The sequence below is a fragment of the Aplidium turbinatum genome, chromosome 8 (assembly GCF_918807975.1).
Source record: "Aplidium turbinatum chromosome 8, kaAplTurb1.1, whole genome shotgun sequence".
NCBI lineage: Eukaryota > Metazoa > Chordata > Ascidiacea > Aplousobranchia > Polyclinidae > Aplidium > Aplidium turbinatum.
The window spans coordinates 15401460-15429378 of NC_137479.1; the positions used below are offsets into that span (position 1 = coordinate 15401460).

Genomic DNA, 27919 nt, shown 5'->3' on the forward strand with positions numbered 1-27919 from the left:
AACTTCAATGTGGCTTTTAATGACATATTACTTTGACAACAACAAAAACATTATAGCAACAATGAGAATTGGTTGACGTGATAAAATAATTAAAAAACAAAACAAAATTTTGATCCTGACGACCTGTGGCAGTCAGCAGTCAATAGCCAGACAGCAAATCAAACATTTTTTACATTGAACGAAAAAAAACGACAGATTTGCTATCTGAGTAGTTCCCACGTCTACTTGAAACTATCGCACAATAATGAAAACGACAAACTTAGGCTAAATGAAGACTGAAACAGGAATAACTTCAGAGAAAAACTGTAGAAGTAAACTTAGGCGAAAGCAAGCAAATATTACTTGCGAACTCAAGCAGAAAATACAAACGTCATAAAAAAGTTTTAAATTCCGTTCTGAAAGTCCGTCCCATGCCCAAGCAATGTGGTGTTTGGAATGGTGAAAGTATTGCAACGCTGTAGCTTTGTGGCTGCAAATGAAGAAGTGAAAACGACGAAAACAACACACACAGACTCGACATTGTGAAAAAGCGGTATAAAATACACCTTAAATAACTCTTGGATAACCAAGCCTAAAAAGCAGTTTTTTCATACAGTAAAAATTTTTGTATTAGGCTATTTTATAAAAAAACGGCTACGCAAAAACAATTTCCCATAAAAAATTAAAGATTACACTTCACTTTTTGCAGTGCAATCAAGTTAAACTGGTGATAGCCATGATAAGAAAATAAAACAAATTGAAAGAAAATATTTTGAAAGATATTTGTAGCGCCAACATTCCAAAAAAATCGTAAAAAGTTTGTTCGTTTTAATAACTGTAATGTAGCCCGTAACGATAAATAGCTGAACACCCCTGATCACAAGCAACGAAGGCTCAATAAACGAAGCACTCTATCGGATGGCCTTGTGTTCTTGTGAAGTGATGAAGATGTAACAAAGTTACATTGATTCAATATCAATAAAAAAAGAAATACGTTTGGAAGCGGAATCGCTTCGTTTGAGAAATATTACAAATTGGTATTGACTTGTATGAAAAACGAAAACGTCATCGAGATATTTATCAATGCAGAGAAGGCAACTTAAAACATGTAAAAAGTTATAGAATCATCAATAAGTTAAAGCACACATGACATTTCGAGTATAACAGTATAATTTAAGTTGAGAAGAAAAAAACCAACATAGCAACAACGTGCTACCGCAACGCCGCCCTGTTATTTAACATTAGAGTTCTTTCTTGTTGATGCTGAAAAGAAATCATACTACTTTGTGTTAATGGCTGTTTTGAAGGTGTCACAGTGTAAGCTGGCGAAAAAGATGTCAGCCACGAAATGGAGTTTATATAAACGCAACTGACCACAAGACATAAAATAACAGACCAGCACAACCTCGGGGTACCAGCTCCGCCGTTGTAGCTCTCTGTAGTGTCTTGTTTAGGTTCAGGTAGCATAGGTATACAGCCCGTTTCTCGAATGTTTTCAGGTTGCCATTGTTTTATTACCTCCAAGGACGCGCCTGGGGCTTGCTCACGTAACACATGGGTACGTTGCACATCTTCTAAGGCCGCTCTTGCAGCTAAAGTAAAATTGACGTCGCCTGTTGTCATGAGATCAAAAACGCAAGATTCAAAGTAGAAGTTGAAGGCAGGCATGTCATGTTTTGCTTTGCCGACACGCGGTGCTTCTTTTGTCGCTCTCGAATTAGCAGAGTCGCCACCAACTTCGGTATTTCGCTTATTCCGGTTTTTCTGCTTTCGTTTTCGGCGACTCTCAGCTCCGGGTTGTCGAGGTAAAGTGGCTACGGTTTCTTCTTCTTCGAAACCAAAGAGTTGTTTGAACGACGACTGGCTCATCTCGGCTTCTGGTCTCTTTGCTGCCGCCATGCGGTTTCTCTTTCTTCCCTTCCTGGAATTACGGCGAGTGGAAGGAATAAGCGACGAAAAAGCTTCGGAAGACTGCGAAGGAGCCAAACGACGCTGTTTATCGATATCATCAGAGTTTTTATCGTCAGTACTATCGACGTGTTCCTGAACTTCAGTTGTTCTTGCGAGCATAATTTGCTTACATTTTAGCCTAGCTTCCTTTTCTGTATAGCATCGTCGCGTTGGTTTGCTCAACGGGGATGCAGTTGGGGTAGAAAGTTCGTTTTGTAACATCTCTGGAGAGTTGATAAGGTCGTCAAGTGAATTAGGGACCTTATTAGTGGAAAAAGAATTCGTTTCATCGTTCTGACTTTGAAATGCAGTTTGCCGGTCGCTACTAAAAAGTGACTCCTTGTTGATATCAGTAGGAAGGATCTGATGCTTGGCTGGGCAACCGCCAGTACAAAGTTGAGTTTTTGCATCAAGGCCATTGATAAATTCTTCTGGCATTCGAATCGCAAATGTGAGGTAACGGCCGACTTTTCTGATGATGATAGTAGTTGCTATGAAACGAGCACGAATTTCAACTTGGCGGCCTGAGATGACTTCAACCACTGCAACGCTACCGGTAGTGGAACTTCCATCAGTGAACGCTCCAGAAAGTTGTTCACTGGTTGCGATGTAATGTTGCTGACCAGCACATTCTCCAGCTGGCTTTATCAGCACTGTGATCTGCAAAAAAATGCACAAATATTGCCATGCATGTTCAAGAAAAGGTTATTAATTGATAACCCCTGAGAAACATTCTACGGAGTTGTTTTTGGGGATCGAATTCAATTTGAAAACAACGGTACTGAAAATTGTGTTAAATTTTATACGAAGACTATGCTGACTTTACTAATTTGATTCATTCAGATGGTTAACTTTCCAATTTATTTTACATGTCAAGTCAACATCTTGATTTAAGCCTAAAATGGACATCTCGCTTGCAATTTGACGTAGTGTATCAATAAGGCGGTAAAAAAGTAGTGGGTTTGAAATTAAACAAAAACTGTTTTCTTGACATAATTCACGGTTGAGAGCATGAGAAACTTAAACACGGAAGTCGAACGTACGTCGTTCCCATTTGCGCAATAAAAGCGGGTATGCCAAGTAGCTGGCAGAGTACATGTTAAAATCACTGAGTGGTCTCTATGGATTCGGACGCACAAAATTAAGCCTTTCCACAAACAAAGCTTGTTAAAACACCAAACCTTGAAGTGGAATTTAATTCAAAAATACACCTGACCCTCAAATAAAAATGATATTCTTTTGAGTTCGCTCAATTCTTTATAAACGCCTTCAATTTTACATAAACCAAAATTTTTTTGTCATTTAAAGGACATTTGTCAGTCAGTCTCAACTCAACCATACAGAAGCCAGCTCAAAAAATCTGCAGTTTTAATGCTCATTCTTTCTCTCTAAACGTAAAATTAACAAAAACCTATGAATTGTCAGTTGAATCATTTTTAATTCATTCCAGCACCTGCCAATAGATTTCACAGGTGGTCAAAAGTAAATGATCACAAGCACGAAAAGCACAGCTGCTCTTTTTGCAAATAAATTCGCTGTTGAAAGATCCATTTCTTTTGTAGGCATTAAATCACTCGCAGTTGGTAGTTTTTTCAACCAGTTGGAAACCAATGTGGTATACCATTAGTCATTACTATCGAAAATATGTCTGCATTCAAGTTACAGACTTACAACAGGGGGCACTATTATGAACTTCCCGTGTACTGTTACATTTTTTAATACAGTTTATTCCACAAAAAACTTTTATTCGTGACTATACAGTAGGCCACTAAAATGACACTTGGCAGTTGGCACAAAACATGAAAAATACTCAAATCCAAAACCAGTTCTCAACAATTGAAACTACAAACAAAACTAAAGCTTTGAACGCTTCAAATCTTTTTATGCAGTTTAGCTACTACATTACGTCCAATTAATGAAGTGTAAGCATACATTTTTGTTGGGGCTTTCACGCGTTGGATCAAGTGCCATGACATTTCACCCAGCACTTGAGCCTCTTCTTATCGCCAACAAAACGCTGTGTGGTTCGAGAGGTGACAGACTGAAACACTCGAAAATGTCAGGCGTGAAGTGTTTTCACATCCACCATAGTCAGGTGCATATTATGCTCTAGTTTTCTTTGACGAACTTTTTCACGCGTTACACGGTTGCATAGGTCGCAATCATGAGCACAAAGAAAGGTTCGAAGATCGCAAAAGCTACAAGTAACCAATGATTTTACCAAACGTGGCTCGTGCTTGCAAGTAGGTACTGTTGAGACGTAAACCTACAGTAACCAACAATTTCGAAATCTCTTCGCTGTAAAAATTATACGTACCTAGTCGTAAACGTTTTGTTTGATTTGTGGGTATACAACCTTTGGGTGTTAAAGGTTCTAAATAGTTTTGAAATTGTTTAAAACAAACTGGAGTAGCACCCAATGCCATGCACGATAACACCCTTCTTACCCATCATTTACAGTAGGTACAATGAGCAAAGAAAAAACGCAATACCATCACAGACAAGCAAAACAACCTTTAATAAAAAAAACATTAAAAATGGTCAAGTATTGCCTGATCCTATGCTGCATACATAGTGTATATTTAAATCTCAGCAACTGATTTACGTAACAAGTTGTATGCAGTCAAAAGGGCTGTTAGATTATTACCAAGCTGTCGAACACGACATAAAAGTTGCTAACCCTCACCACTGCTTATTGACGAGTCATCCGTGTGCTATTTATAATACCAAAGGTAACGTAATGCACCGGATTTAACTTAGGTGGGCCTACAACTTTCTTCAACTTATGTCATCTTTTCGTTTTGACACAGAACAAAGTTAATTATATATACATGGAAAGATCACTTGTGCAACTTCAATGAAATGGCTTTTCACAGTTGTGCCAAGCACATGTAATACCACGATTTTATACCACGTCTTGCTCGTAATTAGATGAAATTAGAAAATGGAAACACCTGAACCACCGACTGAACAAAAAACAGAACGGCGCAGAAAAGCACCAAACCTGCATCAAGACAAAGCATTCTTTAGTACTTAAGACAACTTAACAGAAGATAGACCAAACCGTCTTGTAAAACCACAGCAGACATTATTCTTGAATATTGGAGTTAAGCCTTCATAATTAAAAACACCTGTTTTAAAACTAGCAATAAACTGCGATCAAGCCAGTGGTGAGACATTACGTCCAGTCGCTGTAAAGAAATGCGATTAATTACACAAGTCAACACACTTTTTGTGTCAGCATAGTAAATGTCATTCTAGGGTATATTTTGGGTGCTGAATTCAAAAATTACATCAAATTTTTTGTATCACATCAGGATTTTATGATATCTGAATGTTGTTTTGGTAAAAATGGGTAAAATCGACTCCTGATCTATATTGGTAGACTATGGCGTTTCATGGAATTTGAACTCTTTTTTGTCAACAAGGTCTGTGATAAAGTCTAAATTCATCATGATAAAGTCTAAAGTCTACACAAGAGATACAAACATAATATTAATAAAAACATTGAGGTATTTCAAGACCTGTTTTTTTTTTTTTTTAATTTTATTGAAGTGTGGTAACTTGAACCCAATTCTTCAAAGTTTATCTGCTAACACTAAACGTTCAACGTCATTTTTTTTACAAGAGTAGGCTACATTGTTATTTTTTTCGTGCTAAGAAGTAGGTTTGGTGGCTTTGCAATTCCCCAATCCATATTTTAAACCTTTTGGTTTTGCCATCTTTTCCTTTTGTTGGTGCTACAGTTGTGTGTTTGTAATGTCATTCGCTATTATGTTTGCGCCAGCAAAGAAAAATAAAATTGAAGAAATTGAATAGAATAGACACTTAAAAATAGGTTCAATTCTACAGAAAAAGGAAATTCACATGCACATTTAGGAAACATTACTCTGGACAAACTTTCGCTTGCATAATTTTTGTGAATGTTGTGAGTGGATTTCCATTGATCTATCGTCTTAGGTTTTCCACACAAGCTTTACATGCAGCATGTGTGGAGCCCATGATTTGTCCTGATCTACCAGGCGAATTTTAAAGTATGTAATCATGCTTGTTTCACAAAACTTGTTATGGTTTGCCTTTGGTTAGGAACAGTAGCCTATAAGAGCCACATATGTAACAAAGAACATCAGGGTCATTTTCACACTTTTTTGAAGATGTCATTCTGCTACTTATTCACACCACAAACAGAATTAACACTTTGCTAATATGAAAAAATCTGCATACATGAAAATTCAAATAAGAATGAGTCATAGACAAGTTTCACATAAGCTTAAATCTCCACGTTCAGCGAAAAAGATAAAACCGATGTTATATATCAAAAAGTAGAATGGTACTAAGCATTCAGGCGAAAGTGAATGTAACTCTGCCTGTAAGGGGTGGTTTATGGACAGTTCACATCTTACATTGCAGACACAAATTTTTTTATCTTTTTGGTTGGCCTGTGTTATCTATTTGGATAAAGTGACTTACTGTTTGCTCCTCAAAAGCTGAGCAGAAAAACGAAATGTGGAGTGTGGTTAAAGTTATTGCTATGTCAGCAGCCATATGAAACAGAAAACACTGAGAATGAAATCCAGCCAAGTTTTGAAGATGGAGACGATAGTGATATTGCCTTTAATAAGCTCGTTTCGACCATTGAAATTTGCCGTTTGGTTGCCAATTAAACTTTTAATTTAGTTTGTAATAAAAATAGAACCGTTCAAAAACTGACAAATGTTGAGTTTAGTATTGCTCCAACAGATATACAATAAACATCGTTCAAACACAACACGCTGTTGTAATTTACGCTTGTACTTACACAAAAAACACTATAATGAGAATATTGCTCTGAGAATCGATTGTTGGATGATGTGAAGAGATTCGGCTTGCAAATTTAGTCATGTTTATATCTTTTAAACGTTCGGTAACGTTGAACCAACGTAAAAAGAGAAACCATCTGATAGCTGAGAAAACACAGTTCTAATGCAAGGTCGCAAATGCATGACCGCTATTCCATTTATTCAACGTGCAGTTACGTTAGAGTAGCAAATACTGCTGATCTCAAAATGTGAAAAACTAATGAACACAAAAACCAAGGCATAGATGTAGGCGTGAATCTCCTGAGAGTACAAGCGGCTAAACTAACGTCTTACTTCCTTTCAATAATTAATTTCTCTGCTTCGGCAATATATCGGCAGATAAGTCCAAAACTTCACATCAATTCGGAATATTGCAACTTTAAACTTGCGCCAAAAACAACACCATTCGACAAAAGAATTTGAACACCAGCCAAAACAGCAGCAAAATTTTATTGAAGCAATGATTGGATTTGTTGTTTTCCTCTTTTTATTAGTACGGTATTGAAAACTTTTCTTATGGCAGCAAAGTTTTGACTTTCAACCATCCAATAGTAGTCTTTTTACATACATAACTAATTTCAAAACCAAACAAAAATACATGACCACTACATTTTCACTATTTTCTTACAATAGGCTACGTGGAAAGTACAACATCCAACGTTTGCCTTCAAACAGCGAAATGTTCAGTGTTTATTCGTTAATTTTCAACCAAGCGGCTTGTCAAATCATTGAAGGATAAAAGCAAATACCCGTTTGTCGAAATATTCTCGATGGTATTAAAATTCTTTTCAGTCTCGTGTAGTTTCCGCACCGCTAGGCGTGTAGTCAACGCAAATCGGTATTATCGAATTGCCCATGACAAAGTTTGTGAATGAAATACTGGCGCAAATTATTTCCAAAAAGTTGACATATAGTAAAGAGCTGTGTGTGTATGTTGCTTTGCAGACAACAAATCAGTCATTTTTGCATCATGTCCGCTGACGTTAAATCAATGTGCTGATTTTCTGCCTGGGTTGGTAATATTGTTGAAAAGATTGGCAAAATAACTAACACAACAATGGAAAATACGCCCAAAACTTCCAGAGATATGGAACACATTCAGCACGCTCAACCTCTTCCAGTAAATCCATGTCTCATACAGTGTGAATGCGAAGTTTGTCAAATCATAACTTCTAACAAGTTTCATCATCACCATTCTCTTCAATGATTCATGTTTCATACACGCGTTACATTTGTTACAAGACGTTAACTAACCTCATCCCAAGGGGCTGGCAGTTATAAGTGTGAAATTGTATTTCACCCTTCCAATTTATCAAATCAATCATCTTAAGATTGATTTAACGTCTGCAGACGTTGAGTCAATGTGAACAAGAACTGGTTTTTCAGGTCAGGTTACGACTGATCAAGAAGTGATCTTAAGTCAAGTCTTAACAAAAACTGTTCGTGCGTTACAAAAACACTCTGTTTTTAAAAACTGTTTGTGTGTAGTTCTAGTTTCAATGGAATCAGAATTTCACAAAACTTCTAGTTTACATACTTTTTTATTCAAAAATTAACGTTTTACAAGAATAAAACTCCAACTGGGCACGACCTACAAAGCAACAGTTATTTTAATCAATTTCACCTAAAACTTGCTTTCCATCAACGAAACTTATTTGAGTTTGTTTTATCAACTATGTCAATCATGCCTTCTACCCAAATGGCAAATACATCCTGTTTACGTTGATTCAATGCCTAAAAACTCAGATTTAGCTAGCTGGGACCGGTAAAGTATTGCTGTTATGAAATGTTGTTGCGGGAATGAGCAAACAAACCAGCGAGTTCTTGAGACGGCGGGAATTTTGATTTCCGTCGCCAAAGTTTATTGGTTTTGTGAAACATGTTAGTTTAAGGCACAAGAAAAACAACCAGTGGGCATCAACTTTTCACAAAGAAAAACATTTTAATCGAAAGCGTTTCGTAAACTACGACGTAAATTGGTCTGATGGGTAATCGCAGCAAAAGGCCTAAAGCTCAAGGCATGTGATTTTCAAGGTCGTAGTTGTTATTACGACTTCGTGCTGTAATTCATGCAACTCAATGATGTAGAGACATAGGCTAGCAGGACCATCTAACGGGCAAAATCAAGATTTAAAAAATCAAGTGTTTTTACTAAATAAATAAAAAATTAAACAAAGAGTTTTAAAAACTAGACACAGCCTTCGAAAAAGATCAACAATTTGGAAGAATTAATTTCAATGTTTTAACTACAAGATTGAATACTCAAAGCGTTAGTTTTGTGTTTAAAAAAAAAAAAAAAAAATCAGAGCAATTGGCCCTCTTCCAGCTCACTTTCGCAGTTAAGTATCTGCTACAAAGAATTAGGCTGAAAACGACTGTTATTTTAGCCTTAGCAATTCAATAAAGTTTTAGCTTACCTTGGTAGTTACAGTGGCGGAAGATCCTTCTCTGACAGGCACGTTGGTAACCATGACAACCATGTGGTCATTGTCGATGAGAGGCCAGGTTTTTTCGATTATGCACGTGAAAAACTTGTCGGAAAAAGTCCTCAAATGAGGATCGCCAAACATTCCGCAATGTTTGTAGTTTGGTTTGCCACTGAAGGCACAAGCTCCTCCTTCAGTCACTTCTCTTGGAAATGTAGTAGTTGAAACTGATGTAGAGTTGATGATTGGAAGTTCTGGGTCAGTTTTAGACGGGAAAAAGGACCCGACAATCGGAGAAATTTTCTTGGGTTTTGCCGAACAGTTGTAGGTGTCGAGGTCCCGGTCGGTCATGTGTTTCATGGCATGAAACGTCAGGTCACCCCGACAGGCTTTGCGCATCTTTTGTAAACAGCGATGCAGACGACTAAGGATTCGGCAACGTCTTCTTGGAATGTCGGCTGTAGCCGATGATCTTTCCTCCGCGACTTCCAATCGGTGATTTGCTCGTTTGTAAGGATTGATACAATTGTCCACTCTACAATTCGCACTCAGTCGACCAGTCGCTGAAAGAAAAAAAAAGAATGCATTAGCAATTATTCATCGTCACTCACAATAAATCCATTCCTCACACACATTAACAAAAACAGCTTATCACGTTGATTCAGTGTGTTCTCTGTGTTTAGCAAAACAGAAACCCAAAGAGGTCTGACAGTTCACAATACAACTATGAACTTTGTACAATCTATCTCTGTTGAAATGTTGACATAATCTAATTAAACTATGTGCACGCAACTACGTGGACGTAATTATGTTTTGCTGTAAAAAAAGATCTGTCTCATCACATGTACGTAATATTTGCTGGCGTTGAAAGAAAACAATTGATATTGCAGGCAGTGCCTTTTGGTTTGAAGTGAAGTGATCCATGAACTGGGATCAGTCGCTCGGAGTCAACATACGAAACGTGCTCGATGTGGGGTTGAAGGCACGAATCAAAACTTTAATAAACGCGGCTGAAAACCACTCAAGTGTGCGCAAAGTGACGATGTATTGCGCAAACAGGGAGCCCAGGTTTGTCTGTTTTAATTCAGACATAAAACTCGTAAAATTTGTTCCCCTACAGAGCTGTTTATCACAATGTGACTGGCATCCGGGAATGGTCGGTAAATATGTGACCTGGCGATTCGTCACACTGACGTGTGTGTGTTCGTTGTGTGATCTAAACGGGAAAAAAAAAATTAGGAGGCGGCAATAAAGGAAAAGTTAAGCTTTTTTAAACATTTGTAAAACTGTTGGGAAAGAATTACCCAATCACGTACCGTTTGACAACTTTAAAAACACTTGCCCTAATCTCACGTGGTTCGGACTTCTATACGATTTCGCGACGAAACTTGAAAACGATCCTATCGAAAGACGGTTAATCTTTCAAAACTAACTTCTCAGCGAGTAAACTAGTCCTTTTTACATTGATTCAAAGTCGGTAGACGTTAAACTAATGTAAAAAACTAATTAAAGAACTTGTTTGTCTGGCATTTGCAGTAGTACACTAACTTTTTACACCGGGTATATTCTGTCTACAACCAATCAACACATCAGATACAAGTTAAGAGGCCAGCATGGTTATCTGAAGCTTTAAGTGTCTGTGTGCTTGAGATGCCTTAGCAGCGATGACATTCGACTTAATGTCAGCTTGCAACTTAAGCCTAACGTTAAGATAAGGCAAGAGATAATGACAAGTGACAAACCCATTCAGCGACCTCCTTTTTGAAGCTATACAAGGCAACTTCTTAGTGTTATATCTTCAAGAAAGGTTGGGTAACGCTCAATCCCCTTCGTACGGGAGTGTGATATAATAAGTTTCAATGCAGGCTTGCTGAATCGCCATCTTATGTATGACGAGTGGCGACACATACTCCCAGACCGCACAACATTCACCACTGCTCTTGCCTAATGCTTGGTCGTGCGACACACGAAGAAGACTGCCTCATCTACCAACCTCAAGATGGATTTGTAATTTGGCAGCGCTTGGCTGCAGCGCCTGAATGGAATAGCGTGGGTGCTGCAACCGCATACGCAAGTATACGAAAAAACACACGTTGCTTCTGAAACACTAATCTCTCCTATCAACATTGCAAGTTTTACCTTGATGACCAACCTTCAAAGTAAAAGAATCAACAAACTCTTCGTCATTTCACAACTTTTAAACGTTGCTGTAATCGTAAAATTGTGACTCTGAAGCTCGAACACAAGAACAGAATCAACAATCGACTAACAGTTATACCCTGTCACTCAACAGAATCTAAACCCTTTCAGACATCAACAGAAAAGAAATTTTTAAGAAAATACCATCCATACTTTCAGAACCGCGCCACCTGGCAAGTGGCAAGTGCAATAAGTAACTGCCATTTTTACTTTTTATGAAATGTCCACACTGTACATCTGATAAATTTGAAAGTGAAAGCATAAACATTTATTCGCTTTTATTGCTTTACTGACGTTTGCGTACCATCACAATGCACATCTCAAACTGCCTATAACGTAACCGAACAATAACCAACTGATATGCAATTTTGAAACCATTTCGAAGAAATGAAGAAAAGTTACGTCAAAGTCAGAACACATTTACAATGGGGTGTGTAAGATGTGTGTGAAGATATCTGGAAACAACACTGATATTCTTAATATTTTCAAGAACTGTTCCACTGTCGTTGATATTGGATTGGTGCAAGCGGAAAACCCGTAATTAACCAAAGCGTCATCCACGGCATACGTTATCTTTTTTGATTGGTTTCACAATTATAAACTTTAGTAAGATAACGCCCAATTTTGTTAAAAGTTTCAAATATATGCTGCATCTGTAAAGCAGCCTCTCGGTGCTCCGAAAAAAAGATAAAGGGTAGTGTTTCTCAGTTTACAATAGCACTCCTAGTTCATTTATTGCTTTGACACGGCTTTAAGTGCTAACAGATAAAGCATTTTACTGGTGAATGGTAACTTGATTCAATAGTTGTAGAGGGAAACCAATTTTCAAAAGCAAAGCTTAAACAACAAAATATACCATCAACTACTAGTTGTGTCCCATATTACTCGGAGTGTTACAAAACACAAGTAATTCAGTCTAGTTGACGTTATCTAATGTCAATAACCTGTAAAAGTAAGATTTGTGCGGAACGATCAGGCATAATCTTTGTAACGTATTGATACGGCTATTTCAAAAGTATTGAACAAGAGCTTTTTTATATTATTGAAACTGTTGGAGAGAATTGAATTGTATCGTCATGCTTTGAAGCTGCCAATAAAAACTGTGACGTGCTATCTTTACAGCACCGTCCATCAATCATCACGTGAGTAATATTACAATAAGTGTGAAATTTTCTTTGTTCAGGCGACGCCCCGAAAGGTTCCCTGGTAAAATATTAAAACAAGCTTGGTACATAACGTTATTATATGACATCATATTTTGGCTGGACTCATTTCACTTCAGTGTGAAAGTGAATACGTTTGTATTAAAACGGTTGAATCAAAAACCGTATCATATAGTAAGTTGTTAATCGACAGTTTAGGAAATCAGCCATCTCTATCCTTAGTTAAACCATCGGTTTGCTGTTAAATTAGAAATTTCTAGAACGCGTCCACATCTCAATAAAAGTTCGTTGCACAAATGCAACAGGTGAAGTCCTGACTATGGAAATGCATCGTGAAATATTTTTACACCTGGGCATTTGTTTGCTTTTGCTTACAAACGACAGCGAACTAATTTCAAGCTAAATTCAAAGTCGAAAACGAGTAAACATTCCATTCCCTACGAAAAGACTATCAGTCAATTTACCTGCATTGATACAAAGTGATTGGTCAACTTGCTTGCCACAATACAAAGCTAAACGAAGAACGATGAGGCATACGAAGCAACGTCAGAAGAGAATGATAAAACATTCCCTAACAGTGGTAGACCGTCACGTGGTTAGTAAGTGTATTTACACAAGCTTTATGCTCCAAAGTTTACGTCATCAACAAATTACTTTTCAAAGTTGTTTTGCAATGCTCACTGAAAACGAATTCAAAGTGGAGACGAGGTTGCACAGTTAGCTTTATGGACTTAACACAACCAGGAAGGAAAACAATTTTCGGCACATCATGATTAACACTGCTCTAAACCAACTCATTAAAAATCGATAATACTATAACCCACAAAATTCACGAGCTGAACGTAGAGGGTGACACGTACAAGATACAAACACTAAAAATCTATTGATCCTTTTTGGGGCCCTTCTGTCAGATTATCCTACAACAGGTGAAATACATGTTTCTACACTTACCGGAGTGCAGAAGCAAGGATACGGTGAGGAGATAAAGGATTGAAGCAAAGCTCAGAGAAGCCAGTGTATTTGACGTCACTTTAAAGAGGAGTCGGCCAAACCCCATCACCATCCATTTAGGCCGGTCTTGCGACGACTTCGTTTGACGTGGGAAGATCGGATGACGTAAATAAGAGACGCAATACAAACTTGTGATGTAATTACGCGAATACGTGCTTAAAAATCTTTGATTTGAAGATCTGAAAAATAACAAAATACAGTAAATGTCAGTTGCACAAAATGGCAGTCAGTCTAGTGGTCATAAATCGATCATCTGAGGGTTCGCCTTAGTTAGAATATAAAATAGCACATTGTTAGTTCAATAGTTAGTTACGTGCATTTTGCAGGCAGCTGCTTTGGTTGCTTTAAAACTATTTTATCTCGATGTAGTGGGCAGTAAGCATGGTTTCAATCAAAGCTTTTGGACAAACAAAACTTTCGCCCCAATTCAACGAACATACACATCATATAATGGCAAGATTAAAACATTTTTCTTGGTCGTTTTTCCATGTTGTCACAGGCATATAAATAAGCTATCGTACGCCAGCAATGTTTATTTTAGAGCTCTGAAATATACTATTTTGAGCATCGTAATCGCCAAGTGGTTAAACACTGTAATTCACTTGATAGCTAATTACACTAGCTTTACACATTCTTGTCGCATCACATCAGACTGAGAGGCTGTTATCCTACAACAATACCAGCAGTTCATCACCACAAAGAAATATGTGCAAAACTGAAACAGTTGTGCCGTAAACTATCCGTTGAATTTATTTTTTGCCCTTCGAAGTAAGTTGCGATTTCAAAGAGAACGATCAAAGTACCGGTAATCTAAAGTTCCAGGCCCTTGCGCGAAATCAGTATTGGTGTGAATTACAAAACTACATGTCAATACGCGATTGAGCACGAGATGCACAGTTTGTACACATGTAAGCATTTTTTTAATAATCTTTCATATTCGCAGTGTTCGCTCTATGTTGTGGACTGTGGTGAAAAAACATCAGTTTGCTTTCCCAAGACCGCAAATTTAGATAATTTCAGTCACAACCCTGGCTCACTTATGAAGTGCCCATTGATGTGCCCTGAAAGCGAAAACAACAACCCTGGGGCTATAGCGTTGTCATTATAAAGTATCGTATCAGGTCAAACCATCTGCAACAAATAACTGAAATGCACAGGTTAAGTCCTTTGATATTAAATTGCTCAAAGAAATTGTTGTTTACCGCCATGCGATGTTGCTGAATCAAATCTGAACAAGTCAGGCTGCGCATTAAGATCTTGGCCTCACTGAAGATTACACACTTTAATCATTATATCAATTGCGCCCGTTAGTTAGATGATATTCAACACATGACGCTCGTGCCACTAAGTGTTACCTTTAAAAGTTTAAACCGACCAGTAATATTTCATGTATAACTCACAAGCATAATGGCTTAAAGTCTCCTTCAATTCGGTTTTATAAAAGGAAACTATTTCAATTTGAATAGTCGAGAAAATTATTCTCTCGAATGTTTAGCAAACAAGCTTAAACCGCAGACCGCGATTCACTGTCGCAAGCGATCAATATTAATTCTCTTCTAAGAACCAAATCTGCTGAAGAGCGAAGGATTACGACGGAAACCGGAAAGCAAAGGATTGAACTGGGATAATGTTTATGATTCTTTGCTAGTGGAAAAGCAAAGTTTTGTTTTTCAAACTCAAACGTTTTGTTAAATTTTTCATATAGATCAGTTAATCAAAGCAGTTCGATGTGCAACTTGTTGACTTTGTTGACAAGTTCGATGTGCAACTTGTTGACTTGCCGAATTATGCACCTGGGAAGTTATACCACACTAAAACAAGACACGCACTATCAGTGATTGACAGTTATACTATCGAAGTTTATTCAAGAAAAAGTAGGCTATATATTCCTTTTTCGTAAATGCAAAAATCTTTTTGTTTTGTCTTTCAAACTAGTCAATATTGTATAACGTAGCCTATATAGTCAATACTGTGTTATTTTAAACCTGATGGGCTAATACCGCTCTTGTAATTCGCCTTGGTTTATTAAAAAATCATCCTTACTTCATCACACAAGTTCTGCTGCCTGTAACTGCTCTTGTGACTGAACACAAAAATGTATTACTCTTTCAAATCTCACAGCTTGCTTTGCGGCTTGCGCAGGCCATACACATTACACACGACTGTGCTCTTTTAAATCTGCTTAGTGCAACGTACCACATGCCCGGAGGTTATATGCTTCACACCTAATAGTTTACAGGCAATAAACAGAAGACCACCAGCACCTGCAGACCAGTCGACATGATTGGGCTGTCCTGGACATGGGAGAACTTTGGCCACAGCTGTCGACAATTTTAAGGCAAATTAAGTCTGAAAAGGTTAATTAATGATCTCAGCAACCGATCATTATGAGCCCTGTATCTATTATAATCAAACTATTGTGGAAATAGATCACATAATTGGAAAATGACGGTGTCCGCTTCTGGTCAAAGAGTGCAATTTTTTCCCAATTGCATTACCTTCATACAAAAGTAACTAATGAATGTGTTGTCTGTAAATTGCAAAAAAATGCATTTTAGTATTGCAGTACTTTTAAATTTGGTACAAGGTCAACTTTTGATATTAAATGTATCAAATAAATTGAACAAAATGACTCAAATAACTTGTTTCTATCAATGAAAAACCAACAAGAATAGGAAGTAAAAGTTCTTTTCAACACTGAACTTAACAAAGCATGAAAAATCCATCATTTACAAAAACATAACATTAAAGCCATTTTAAATGAGTAGGCGGCGGCCTCATAAAAAGCAGAAAATGACAGCCCTTTTAACTTTTAATCTTGATGTTGCTCAAATGAGCAAATTGTTAAGACTGATATTAGAGCACCTGCGCTCTCTGATACTGTATATGCAGTGCATACATCATACAAAAATGGGTAGAAAAGCTGTTTGTAGATTAAAAATCTTAAGAGTAAAATGTCGAAATTATGTGGCTTCAAAATCGTATAACCGCAACAAGTTTTTATTCCAATTCTTGAAAAAATCACACCGAAGAAACTCTTATTAATAAAAAGATTGATTACAGTTACACGATATTATTCTAGTCGATAAGTCACAGAACAGACTTACTGTAGAGGAAACGTAACAAATTACACTAAGAGGTGAGATTGCTGTGCAAATGTCAGCATTTGATGATTGCAAAATAGCAGTACCATCTCTGTGAAGACTGTAGACTAGAGGAAATGTATTTAAATTCTCCTGTTCCATCATATTAGCCCAAGAATAAATAGAAAATAATTGCTGAAGCGTGCAAAATTCCGTCATGCTCAGTAACTTCTTATATGTGTCAAAAATGGAAATTATAATAAGCAACGCGATATGATAAGAATGGAACCTACTAAAGACAAGCCTAACGCCAGTGACGTTTCTATAATCTTTGCATAGATAAGACGTTTGAAGACGTTGATATCATCAACGAAACAACAAGGAGTAGGAAACTGGGTGTGACTGGTTATTTGAGAATTTTCTGGTTCGGTTGTTCAAGATAAAAGTCCAGGTGCAAGGCTGGCTTCGCCATATTTCATTTGTTCTTGGGAGCTTTATTCTTATAAATAATTTCTGAGGTGTACTGATAGCATATTTTTTTGAAATGTTAAATTTTAAGGCTAAAAATACGCTACCGACTCTTGGCAGCGATATTTTGCAAGCAGGCTACTGTGCTTCAAGAGAAATTTAGATTTTTTTTCAAATGTTTTTCTTCGAGCAGATATAATCCAATTACAAGCATGGTAACGCTAAAACTGGCATAATGCTATTTTCATAATAAACTTTTTAATTCAATTTTCTCAAGCAGCTATTGCACCCGTGGGAGCAACATAGGTTGCAATGTTTTCACACTCAGCCAGAAACCTATTGATGGTATTTTGCCAATAAACCAAGCACGCTTCCCTGTTTGAATTCGCATAAATTTTTGTGAAAGCTTTTCGCTTTTCAAAACACGAGACTTTGTCAAAAACTTTTAAAAAAATGTTTTCATTTTTTCCAGTACAAATAGAATTGAATCAGAATCTTAAATACCTTCAGATCACCCATGCAACAACACAACGCACCGTGCATATGGCAGTACTCTGCCATTTGCGTACGAGCACAGAGCTGATACGGCAACTGGCACAAGTACACGTCTCATGAGTGCCAAATTTAAATGGCTGAAGATATTGATATGCAACTCTACACAGATTAGAAAATCCTTGTTTCATGTGATATATCAGAGAAATAATTGTAAGAAGAACTAATGTACATCTTTGTTGATTGTACCTTGAAAACGATTTATTGCCAACGTTGTCAACGTCTTATAAACAACAGATTTACATATATTGTCAATCACATTTTGTGATAAACATAAAATTGATTAGCAACGAATAAATTTGATTAACTTTTACGTGGTGTAACAAATTTGCAAGTTTTTCGCATGTCAGTTAATCAAGAGGATTTAAAGCTGGACAATTTCATGCCCATATGCCTTTGCGTGGTCACTTCTTCGTGGAAAGAGAAACATCATGAAAAAGAAAGCGTCCCGACTTTAAATTGGATCGTACAGCTGAAGATTGTGGATCAGTTGCATAAATGTAAGATCACTAACTGATCGATAGGGTGATGAAAATATATGTTGACGACACATACTTTCTGCAAAACGCTCTGACAAAAATTTTTAACATAACATTGGTGACGATCGTTTGGTCTTCCGTAAATTTAACGTCTCACCGACGAAATTTTAACATAACATTGGTGACGATCGTTTGGTCTTCCGTGAATTTAACGTCTCACCGACGCATTATATTGAGTATCGACACGCTCTTTAAAGAACACGTGGGTAAGCTTGATCATTTATTCTTTTTCCAGTCTGAATGGAAAGGTTACTTGAATTACTGAGAGCGATCGTTCACTGAAAACGTTGTCTTGTAACTTCATCCCCATCAATTGTATGCGAATTGAATTCAATCTTCGCTTGTTATTTAGATTCCGGTTTAAAAACACTCAAAAAAGACAAGATATTCAAAACTGCTTTACAAATCCATCAAAGTCAAAAAGTTTTGGTGAGCATCTTAATCATAAACAATGCCAAATAACCATGGCTTAAAACTAATTGCAAAAGTCATTAGAAAGGCATTGGAAAAGATGAGATCAATTAATATGGATTATGATCAAGCACCTTCTAACGCCCTTTTCGTGTTTGTGAACAGTCGATCGCATTAAAAAATATTAACAAGGAAATTATCAACATTCCTAATTTTTCTTCAACGCAAAGCCGTCTGTTGTCAAACCTTCACAAAATTAGGTTCATAAATATAATCGGTTTGCAAAGAAATTGCGATAACTAATGAAAATTTATTCAACTTACGCGAACATGCATTGGTGACGTACCAGGTGTAAAATTCGTCATGATTAGCGCGCTGATCTATTAACTTGGTACTATATGCAAAACCTCTTCGGATTAAGGAAAACTTACACAAGCTCAACCTCGAGCTCTTATCAACAGCCATGGAGTCATTAACCAACTACAACCAAACAAACGCAGGTTATGAAGCAAACATAATATGTACACTACTATAGTTCAATCCAATTGAAGCTGCATTATTTTATTTTCGTGTCATTTAAATTGTAGCAAGGCAAATCGTTTATGTTTGTTGAATGGTGGAGATGGTTTGTTGCTATTAATGATACCAGAGCTTCGTCGGACATAAGATTCATACCAGAAGTTCGAAAAAATGTTTCTGTAGAATTCAAGAATTTACTCTATTTGCATCGGTTTTTGTGACATGTAATCTTACCTTTTACATGCAAAGTAACATGGAAATAGCAGGCAACATTGTTCAAAAGGTAACGAAAAAATATTGTGAGAAATTGGTCCACACTCGACAGACAACTAAGAAATTTGGAGTGTCTTTATTCCATTTCCAATATTTCTTCCAACAGACATGATTTCGAAAGTGCCAACGATACAGTTGCAAAGTTTAGAAGAAATTAAGTTTTTGTAATAGGATAAAATGAAATTGATATGCTCATTTATTTTTGAAGAATCAATACACGCCTAAGAACTAATGCTGTGGTAAGTCGGTAAGTCAGTTGTTTTCTCATATTAATACCAATTACAAATGGCGTGAGTGTAGCAACTTGAAGAAATGACTGACATCGGTATTCAAACTATCCATTTAATTGCTAACCTTTGCTGACAAGTGTTCAGTATCGACTTTAAACCTAATATTCTCTGTTAAAATCCTGACTTGAAAATGCAATATTGACACAGTTGAGCTTCATTACTTCAAAGCAATTTAAAGAGCAACAAAACATCTAACAATGAGGTTGTCTTTTTACATGAATATCCAAATGCCCTCTTTTGATTGATTCAACGTTTGCAGACGTTGTCTCATTGAAAAGGGGCCAATTTTGTTAAGTGAGGAGCTAAACTGACACTGCTGGCATAAATCACTTGTCAAACATGTTCTAGATTGACATGCATTTCTACTTGTAATTGAATCACTCAGAAGTTCAATGGAAATCGTTTTTCAACAATATTAACACTACGTACAGACCACAAAGCGTATATCATTGTAATGATTTTCAAACTTGTTGATATTCCAAGCATTAAATTCAGTGCAATGTCAGCTGTTCTCTTGGCTGGCTGCAAATACGTTCTTTTAAATCAAGGGTTCCCAACCTGGGGGCCACGGCCCCCTAGTGGGCCATGAGCCTTTTTCAAGGGAGCCATGGAAAAATTTGAAAAATGATACCGTAATTTTTTTGAAGTTATAATCTCTAAGTCCACTCCAAGAACACTATTTAACAAAAGAAATACATTAAAATTTAATAAAAATACTAGTACCGGTTACTGTATAAGCAATTTTTTTAATTAAAAAAACGTTTCTTAGTTTTTCAAGAGGTTGAAAAAAATAAAGAGGCCGTTGATTTTTCAAAATTTTCATAGGGGCCATGGTGTAAAAAAGGATGGAAACCCCTGTTTAAATCATGTCAACTGGAAAATTGGAGCTTACAAATGATCTTCCTATTCTTCCAAACAACCGCTTTACTAGTCATTTACGCTGCGAACATCACAGCACTTCAGATTCTTGAACATTTATGGCATGTAAAATGCATTTAAATAAAGTAGTTGTTGTTTTGTGTTGGCTTGAAACTGCTTTGCAAACCGATTGTGTTTTCGACCAATTGCCTCAAGCTGTACCCATACACTTTGGGTTCATAATCAAATCATTTCAACAACTAAGCGAATTGTAGCTTAATTAACAGGCTGTCTCCTACAGCCAACGAACTGCTTCATTTAAAAAGTCCTCATGCTGTATCTGCTATGACTCATCACAGTACCACAGTAGTTTGCTTCCTCGCATTCATTAAATCTGCGGCAATAGAACAACTCGCTCTCAGCAGATCTCCGAACACTGTCGCGATGGTAAAGCGCATTGGCGTTTGCCGCTCAAGACTGAAACAAACAAAATTTAAGTTTCTCAGCAAACTTTCATCAACAGCAGATTACATCATCACTGTACTTATTTTTTGGCAAACTATACGATATCGTATAGGCCAAACAAAGGAAGACCTGTTTTGTCATCGATGATATGATTGTGAAATACTGTCTAAATCTAAGAAGTGTTAGTAGTCTCTACAAAGCAGCTGCCATTTAAACATAGTATAATATTTTCTGCTGAGATACACACAGCACACGGTTAGCTTGTTGATAACCAATCTCGAAAAAATGTTTGGGATTACTTTATAATTTTACAAAACAATCTTGTAGTTGACTACGGTATGTACTGTAAATTCTGATTTTTCTTAAGACACTGATTGGGTTCTCTACCACAAGTTAAGTCCACTACTGATTTTCTCAACACAGTTCAGTGCACATATTTCATGAATAGGTCTTCTCGTGCAACGCTAAAGCTTCCGAAATGAGAACGACTGCGGTTTACATCACACTGCGAAGATCACCTGAAAAACACTTGCGATTTGCGAATATCGAACTGTTCTCTCCGCTATTTCGCGTCAATAGCTCGCTCTCTTTCATTCAACTCTCTTTATTATTCCACTGCTCTTCGCAAGTTTTACGGCAAACATAGCGAGTTAAAAGAAATAAGAACGAATCAACAAACCACCTGAAAGAAAGCAAAACCCAAGCTTGCGTTTGTTTACTTTGGATGAGCGCTATCTCTCGCCATCTCGAGAAGTATGATGTTAGCAGGTAAGCAAAGGGAAGCTAACACGCCCGCTGCATACCTGACAGCCACTGCTTTCATTGTTCAATTCAATTCAAACGCTAATAAAAAATTCCAGGATTTTTATCAAACATGCCGCTTTCCATCAATTTTACTGATCAATCTTGTACTGACGCAAATCAATTACGATCTTCCACACAAAAATGGCAGTTCCGCACAGGTGTTGCGGAATTGAAGAGTGGTTTTGGTGAGGATACAGCATGTGGATGTACTAGGGTACAAGCACTCGGTCAATGCTTTGTCGCAGTTTTGGAATGTTTTTTCTTCCCTTTATTGCATTTCCTTGTATGTATATTCAGACCCAACAATGTTAAACACTATGGAAAACCTGTTTTATCACGGCCTATTTGTGGCTATTCACAAAAGATTGGGCTGCTTGCTTGTGAATGTGTTCGAAACTAGGATACGACGAGAATATTTTCTTAGTTCAGAACATGTTCCCTTTGACTTGTTTTTGTTCCATTTTGAATTAAATATTTCTCAGAGCAGAATTTCGTTCCGTTTTCTGAAAATACAATTTATTCGAACAATCCCGACCACTGTTCTAAAATTATCCCAAGTGTTGCATTTTCGGTTGTGCATAAAAACACAGCCTCAAAAACCTTCCATCTTATGCACATTTTTCTTGGTCAATCCGAGACACATTCCTCACTCTGGGACTAGATTAACTAAAACTAATGTTGTGTTTTTCTGGTTGTCTAAGCAAATGCTTCCATTTTTTTTTCAGGAAAATTGTCCGCAATAGCGAAAGGCCACAATAAAGGGTGGGTACTGGGTAATAAACGGAAACTTCTGTCCATTGGATTCAACATCTGGCAACTTTGTACTCAAGATAATTTCTTTTATATGTAATGACAAAACATTAGGATGAACTGCAATTCAAACAAAACCAAATCTGCTGTCCGTTGCAAAATTGCAGCTGTGTAACAAATGGCCTTCAGTAAATACCAATCGAATTTCGATAACGTGCCTACCAAGAAGCTGATTAAACCAAAGTAAAGTGTATCACATATGCAATTCAAGTTTGCGGAAAATCAGTCTTAAAATTTAAACCATGACAACTGGACATCACACAGTTCCATAACGTTCATAAAAACAAACCAAAAGTCAATTTGTCGTTGTGTTATTTATCAAAAATTTTGACAGAAGCAGCTTTTAATTAATGTTAACATAAGATTATTTCGATTTTGGAAAGTTCATTCTTAAGCTAAAAGGTCTCATTTGAAGTTTAACCTCAGAAGTTGTGCAAACTTGGACGAAGTGCCTCTGATAAAGATCGAATCAGTGAAGACTTCAATTTCAAGACTTAAAAATAAAACAAAACTCTTGTGTTTTGATTGGGTTATACGACAATGCTAAGTGTTGACAAAGAAGAACGCACATAAGACTGAAAAATCAATATTTAAACACCTGCTGCTGGAGAAGTGTTGCGTGACATTTCCTAAATTAAAAGCAACCATCAAATGAAATTAAAAATAAAACAAAGCCATTAATGTGTAGAAATAATAAATTGCTAAAAATCTGAATAAATTTGGGTCTTCAATTTTTCTTCAAATGCAAAATCTATTTTGCAATGTCAAATAACAAATAAAAAATGCTACGCATTAGTTTAATTTTACCCTTTAAATGTACAAGCGTAAAAAACGAAATTTCAATGACAAAATATTTTAAACCAGCTGTGTTCTTCAAGTGAGGAAACTATCAGTCCTATCGAACTTTTATGAAACTTGTGTAGGTGTGCTCATTGCAACTGTATCAGCTCCTCTTGTTTCTTCTTCAGTTCCAAGGGAAAGCGATCGCAACCATCATCTTTACTAACGATTCCGGCTTCGCATAAAATGTTCCTGTTGCTGCGACCATAAAGTATTTAACATCCTATTCTCTCACTTGTGCAAGGCAGACAGCCTGTCCTCCGTTACATATAGCCTACAGATCTATTTTTTCTCTCTTGGTACCATAGCGAATGCAGCTTTCGATGTACAACAATGCTTGATTTTGATCAATCTGGTACGTTTTGCTAAAGTTGATTAGAATGTTTGATGTGTGGGTAACAGTTTTACAAAAGTATAGGTCTAATTTTTTTAACTCCTCTTGGTCGCTCAGATCTATTGACGATATGTTTAAAGTTTTAAACAATACCTAATATCTACATCTAAGCCAGCGTGGTCCAACTACAGGCCCGCGGGCCGCATGCGGCCCGCGGATAGAATTTTTGCGGCCCGCGAGCTTTCCCAGTTTTGATTTAATTTGTATTCATGTTATAGAAAGTAATTTCAATTAGAACAAGTATAGCATTTGGATAAAAAGTGTCAAAAATTTAATTCAAAGTTGTAGACAGCAGGGCTTATACTGTTTCAACCTATCAGGTCTCGTCAGTAGCCTACAACTGGGCTTCTTAAAGGCTGATATGAACCTAGTGTTCCGGACGTTTTTGTTTCCTTTAAATATTCCACAGTTTTCATGTTATGTATCTTTTAAATTGGAACCCTAATACTGGCTATTGCGCAACAGTCAGAAATTTGGCATAATCCAATAATTGCGACAGCACCATTGCATCGCATCATCCATTTCTTTCCAGAGGAAACTGCACTTTTTTGCTATATGCTTGAAAAATAACGATCTTTCACACTTTGATTCTTTGCATGCACTTGTGGTAGATGATTATGAAGTGGAATGCTCCGTTTTGTGAAAGATATTAAGGATTTATCTTGTGAATTTGAGAATAGATTTAAAGATTTTGACAGATTAAAACCTAATCTCCATTTGTATAACAATCCTATGGATGTTAATGTGGAAACACAGCTACCAGAACTTCAGCTCGAACTCCGCGAGCTTCAGTGCAACCAATTCTTGCTGTTAAGGGAAAATGAAACCTCAGAGTGCTTCTGGAAATTAGTCAGCAAGGATAGATTTCCCAAACTGAAAAATGTTGCATTAAAAATGCACTCAATGTTTGGAAGCACAAACATGTGTGAGAGTACATTTTCTAGAATGAAGCAAGTCAAGTCGAAAAACAGAAATTGAATGATAGAAGAAACACTGGAAGATAGTCTCCGACTTGCTACCACTAACATTGAAATTGATGTAGAAACGATAGTATCAGAGAAACCTCGACCACAGGCATCTCACTGATAGAGATTTGCAATAAATTTCTATTTGCTATTGTTTAACAATTTCGATTACGCACTCACTATTATTTTATTGGAAATGGCCCGCAAGTTGTCACGTTTTTGTAAAGTGGCCCGTAAGTCAAAAGTAGTTGGACCACGCTGATCTAAGCTATAACATTTGAGTTAAATGCATTTATACCATACTTTTTCAGCCGAATATTTTTAAACACAAACTACAAGTCAGTTGAAGCCATCGACTAAACTTCAGTAAAAACAGCAACTGCCCGATGCAACACACATTTAAAACCCGAAGCAAAATTGGTCATTTTTGACTGAGTCAAAGTCTGTAAATATATTTTTCGTAAATTTTAATTTGCATCCACATCTAACCAATAATGCAATAAATAATAATCAGCTCCTTTAAAATCAGTGTTAGACGACAAAAGTAATAGTAAAAGAAAACTAAGTAGCTAGCTTTGAAGTAACGCCCGTTTTGAATAAAAAGCACAATTAAACTTAATGGCAAATAACAAGACACGTTTTTCTGGTGCAACTAGATTCTAGAATGTTCTTTTGCACCAGAAGAACGTATCTTGTTATTTAAAAAATGTAGATATCAGTTATTTTTCTATACATTAATGGCAATGCGACAGGGCACATGCACACGAACACCTAATTTTCTTCATGGCTTATTTTCCTCACTCTACCCATTCTCATAAATTAATACTATCGTCGATGTAAAAGTTTTTTTTTAAATCAAAGCAAACTCTGTGTATTGTAGAAGTAATAACACTAACAATAAAAGTTTCTTGTGTATGTTGCTTTTTGTAGGATATTTGAGGGCCACTGTGGCTTGAAAATGTTGATTTTCAACTAAACACATGTGACTAGATGACCTCATCAAGATCAGGACCCAATGGATCAGAACATTAAAATTTCGGTTTCCGGATAAGCCGATCGCATTAGCTGTAAATGATTTTCTTATTAAGGTTGCGAAATTTGGCTGGCATCCACTCCATGAGGAGGCTTGTTTGTTTGCAATGTTACAGTTGTCTGATGTCACTTAAGGTTACACAAACATTGCAAAAAAGGTTTACGATGACGAAAATCCAGTAAAAATTAACGGCGATCCAGCAATGCAATATCTGAATTTTACGATTTTATTTTGAACATTTTGATGATGTGCCATAAACTGAATCACCATTAAACATCCTTTTAATGATCACATTTCGAGGTTTTTGGCATGTTTTAAATGCACTTAAACGTCTAATCATGGTACTATAGAATATAGATTATTAACAAGCCAACTCTGCAGGAGTCCTCTCATTAATTGGAATCGTTGAATGTTTGACATTGGTCTCAAAATTCTTTTCAGAAGTTCTTGTGCTGGCAAATTGTTTTCGCCTGTTGGACCATTTTGAAAGTAAAAAAAAATAGGAAAAATTTGTTTGATTTTAAATTCGCGCATTAAAAACAGAAAACAAAAAGAATCGCTTTGTACAAATATTGTGAAATACTTTAATATAATGTGATACTGTAAAAATGGTGTCTCATTGTGTCAAAAGAATCTTTGGTGACGAGCCATGTTGCTGCGTTTCTCCTTTCATTCTTGTCTTTGAACGAATATTGGAAAAGCTCATCACGGCTAAGAAAAGATAGCTTTTCACTTACATAATGTAGCTAACATGAAGGATCAACTTGTGCTGGGCGCTTAAAAAATAGATGTTCATCGCAACTTGCAATTACAATCGATGACATCTTGAAATAGTGTTTGACGCTGTTTCTGATCTCCCTTTTTGGTTGTTTTTGCTTAAATTATCAAACTTTGTTTACAAATAAGGCCGAGACTTGTTCTCTAATGATGCAACAGTAAATTCAACTTACCGATGATTCGTTGTGAGATCCATGTCGATTTTATGTACTTTCTTGATTACCCTTACGGCTTTCAAAGATTTGATGAAGATAAATTCTTACATTACTGCAACGTAGAATAAAAAGTTACAAAGCAAAATACTTCTCTCCTACAAAACAAGTCAATATTAGTTGTTGTTGCTTGCTGCTGTGCATTTCATATTTTCTGCATTAGACTCGATCGTAACACTTTTGTTTTACGCTAATTTTGCATCTCCTTGTATCTTATTTTTGGGAAGGATCGGTTTGCAAATAAATCTAGGTAAATCTCCTTACGGAAAAAATCCACCCTAATAAATATCGCCCCGGATAAAGTCCCTCGGGTAAATAGCCCTTTGGTAAAAAAATTAAAACTATTCAGTGGAAAGATGTGAACATTTTCGGGGGTAGAATTTTACCCATTACCTTTACATAATTAACCAAAGCTAGCAATAAAGTTTAAAAAATTAGGTGGTTGGAAATAAAACAAAATGAAATACTTCAGTTCAAAACATAAAACTGTTGTTTTAAATAATTGCAAGACTTGGTAATTGGCATTTCCTCGGAAGAACATAATTCTAGCTTCGCTACCTACTTTAATTTTCTGGGTGCTATGCAGACATGTTCATGCTTTTTGTTTCAAGTCGACAACAAAACGAAATTGTTTCTATTTTAAAACACAACATCACCAAAACAAAGACTTTTGGCATTGAAGCCAAATATTCTAAAAATCTACATCTGTCCTTTGGAAAGCAATGATGCCGTTTCGACTGATGTTCAATCAGTTTGCCTTAAACTGACTTTCTAACTCATGACAGCATAGAACACATCTGCAAATGTCTTCTACTATGATTATAAACTCGAACCAGGAGGGTTTGGACCTATTCTGTGACCTTGAATCAATAGAAGCGCCCGGTACGTGTAGGTAATCATTTATCTCGATATGAAAAATAAAGAGAGTAGACGCAGTGATTATCCAGGTGCAACGCAAAATGTTCTTTCAAATTAAACATTCTTTGGCCTTTCATCACGTACTTTCATTGTACTTTGCGACTCGCGATAAGAATAGCAGCCGACCATTTCTATTTGTTCT

At 36.6% G+C, this 27919-nt stretch overlaps 1 protein-coding gene across 1 annotated transcript; it reads right to left on the reverse strand.

The window, feature by feature from the left end:
• LOC145775857 (uncharacterized) lies at positions 1-26946 on the reverse strand. The gene is made up of 4 exons (XM_082587239.1): positions 26821-26946; positions 13507-13745; positions 9185-9756; positions 1-2589 (listed from the first exon to the last, which is right to left on the reverse strand). The coding sequence occupies exons 1-4, from the start codon at positions 26841-26843 to the stop codon at positions 1192-1194; spliced, it is 2232 nt and encodes a 743-aa protein (XP_082443365.1). The 5' UTR covers positions 26844-26946; the 3' UTR covers positions 1-1191.
• Positions 26947-27919: the final 973 nt, after the last annotated feature.

Bases quoted from the DNA above. Each gene is read 5' to 3' on its own strand.
- LOC145775857 (XM_082587239.1), bottom strand. From the start codon at position 26,843: ATGGATCTCACAACGAATCATCG. The intron at 13,746-26,820 runs GTAAGTTGAATT...GTTATTTTTCAG, and splicing joins GATCTCACAACGAATCATCG to ATCTTCAAATCAAAGATTTT. The intron at 2,590-9,184 runs GTAAGCTAAAAC...ATTTTTTTGCAG, and splicing joins CCGCCACTGTAACTACCAAG to ATCACAGTGCTGATAAAGCC.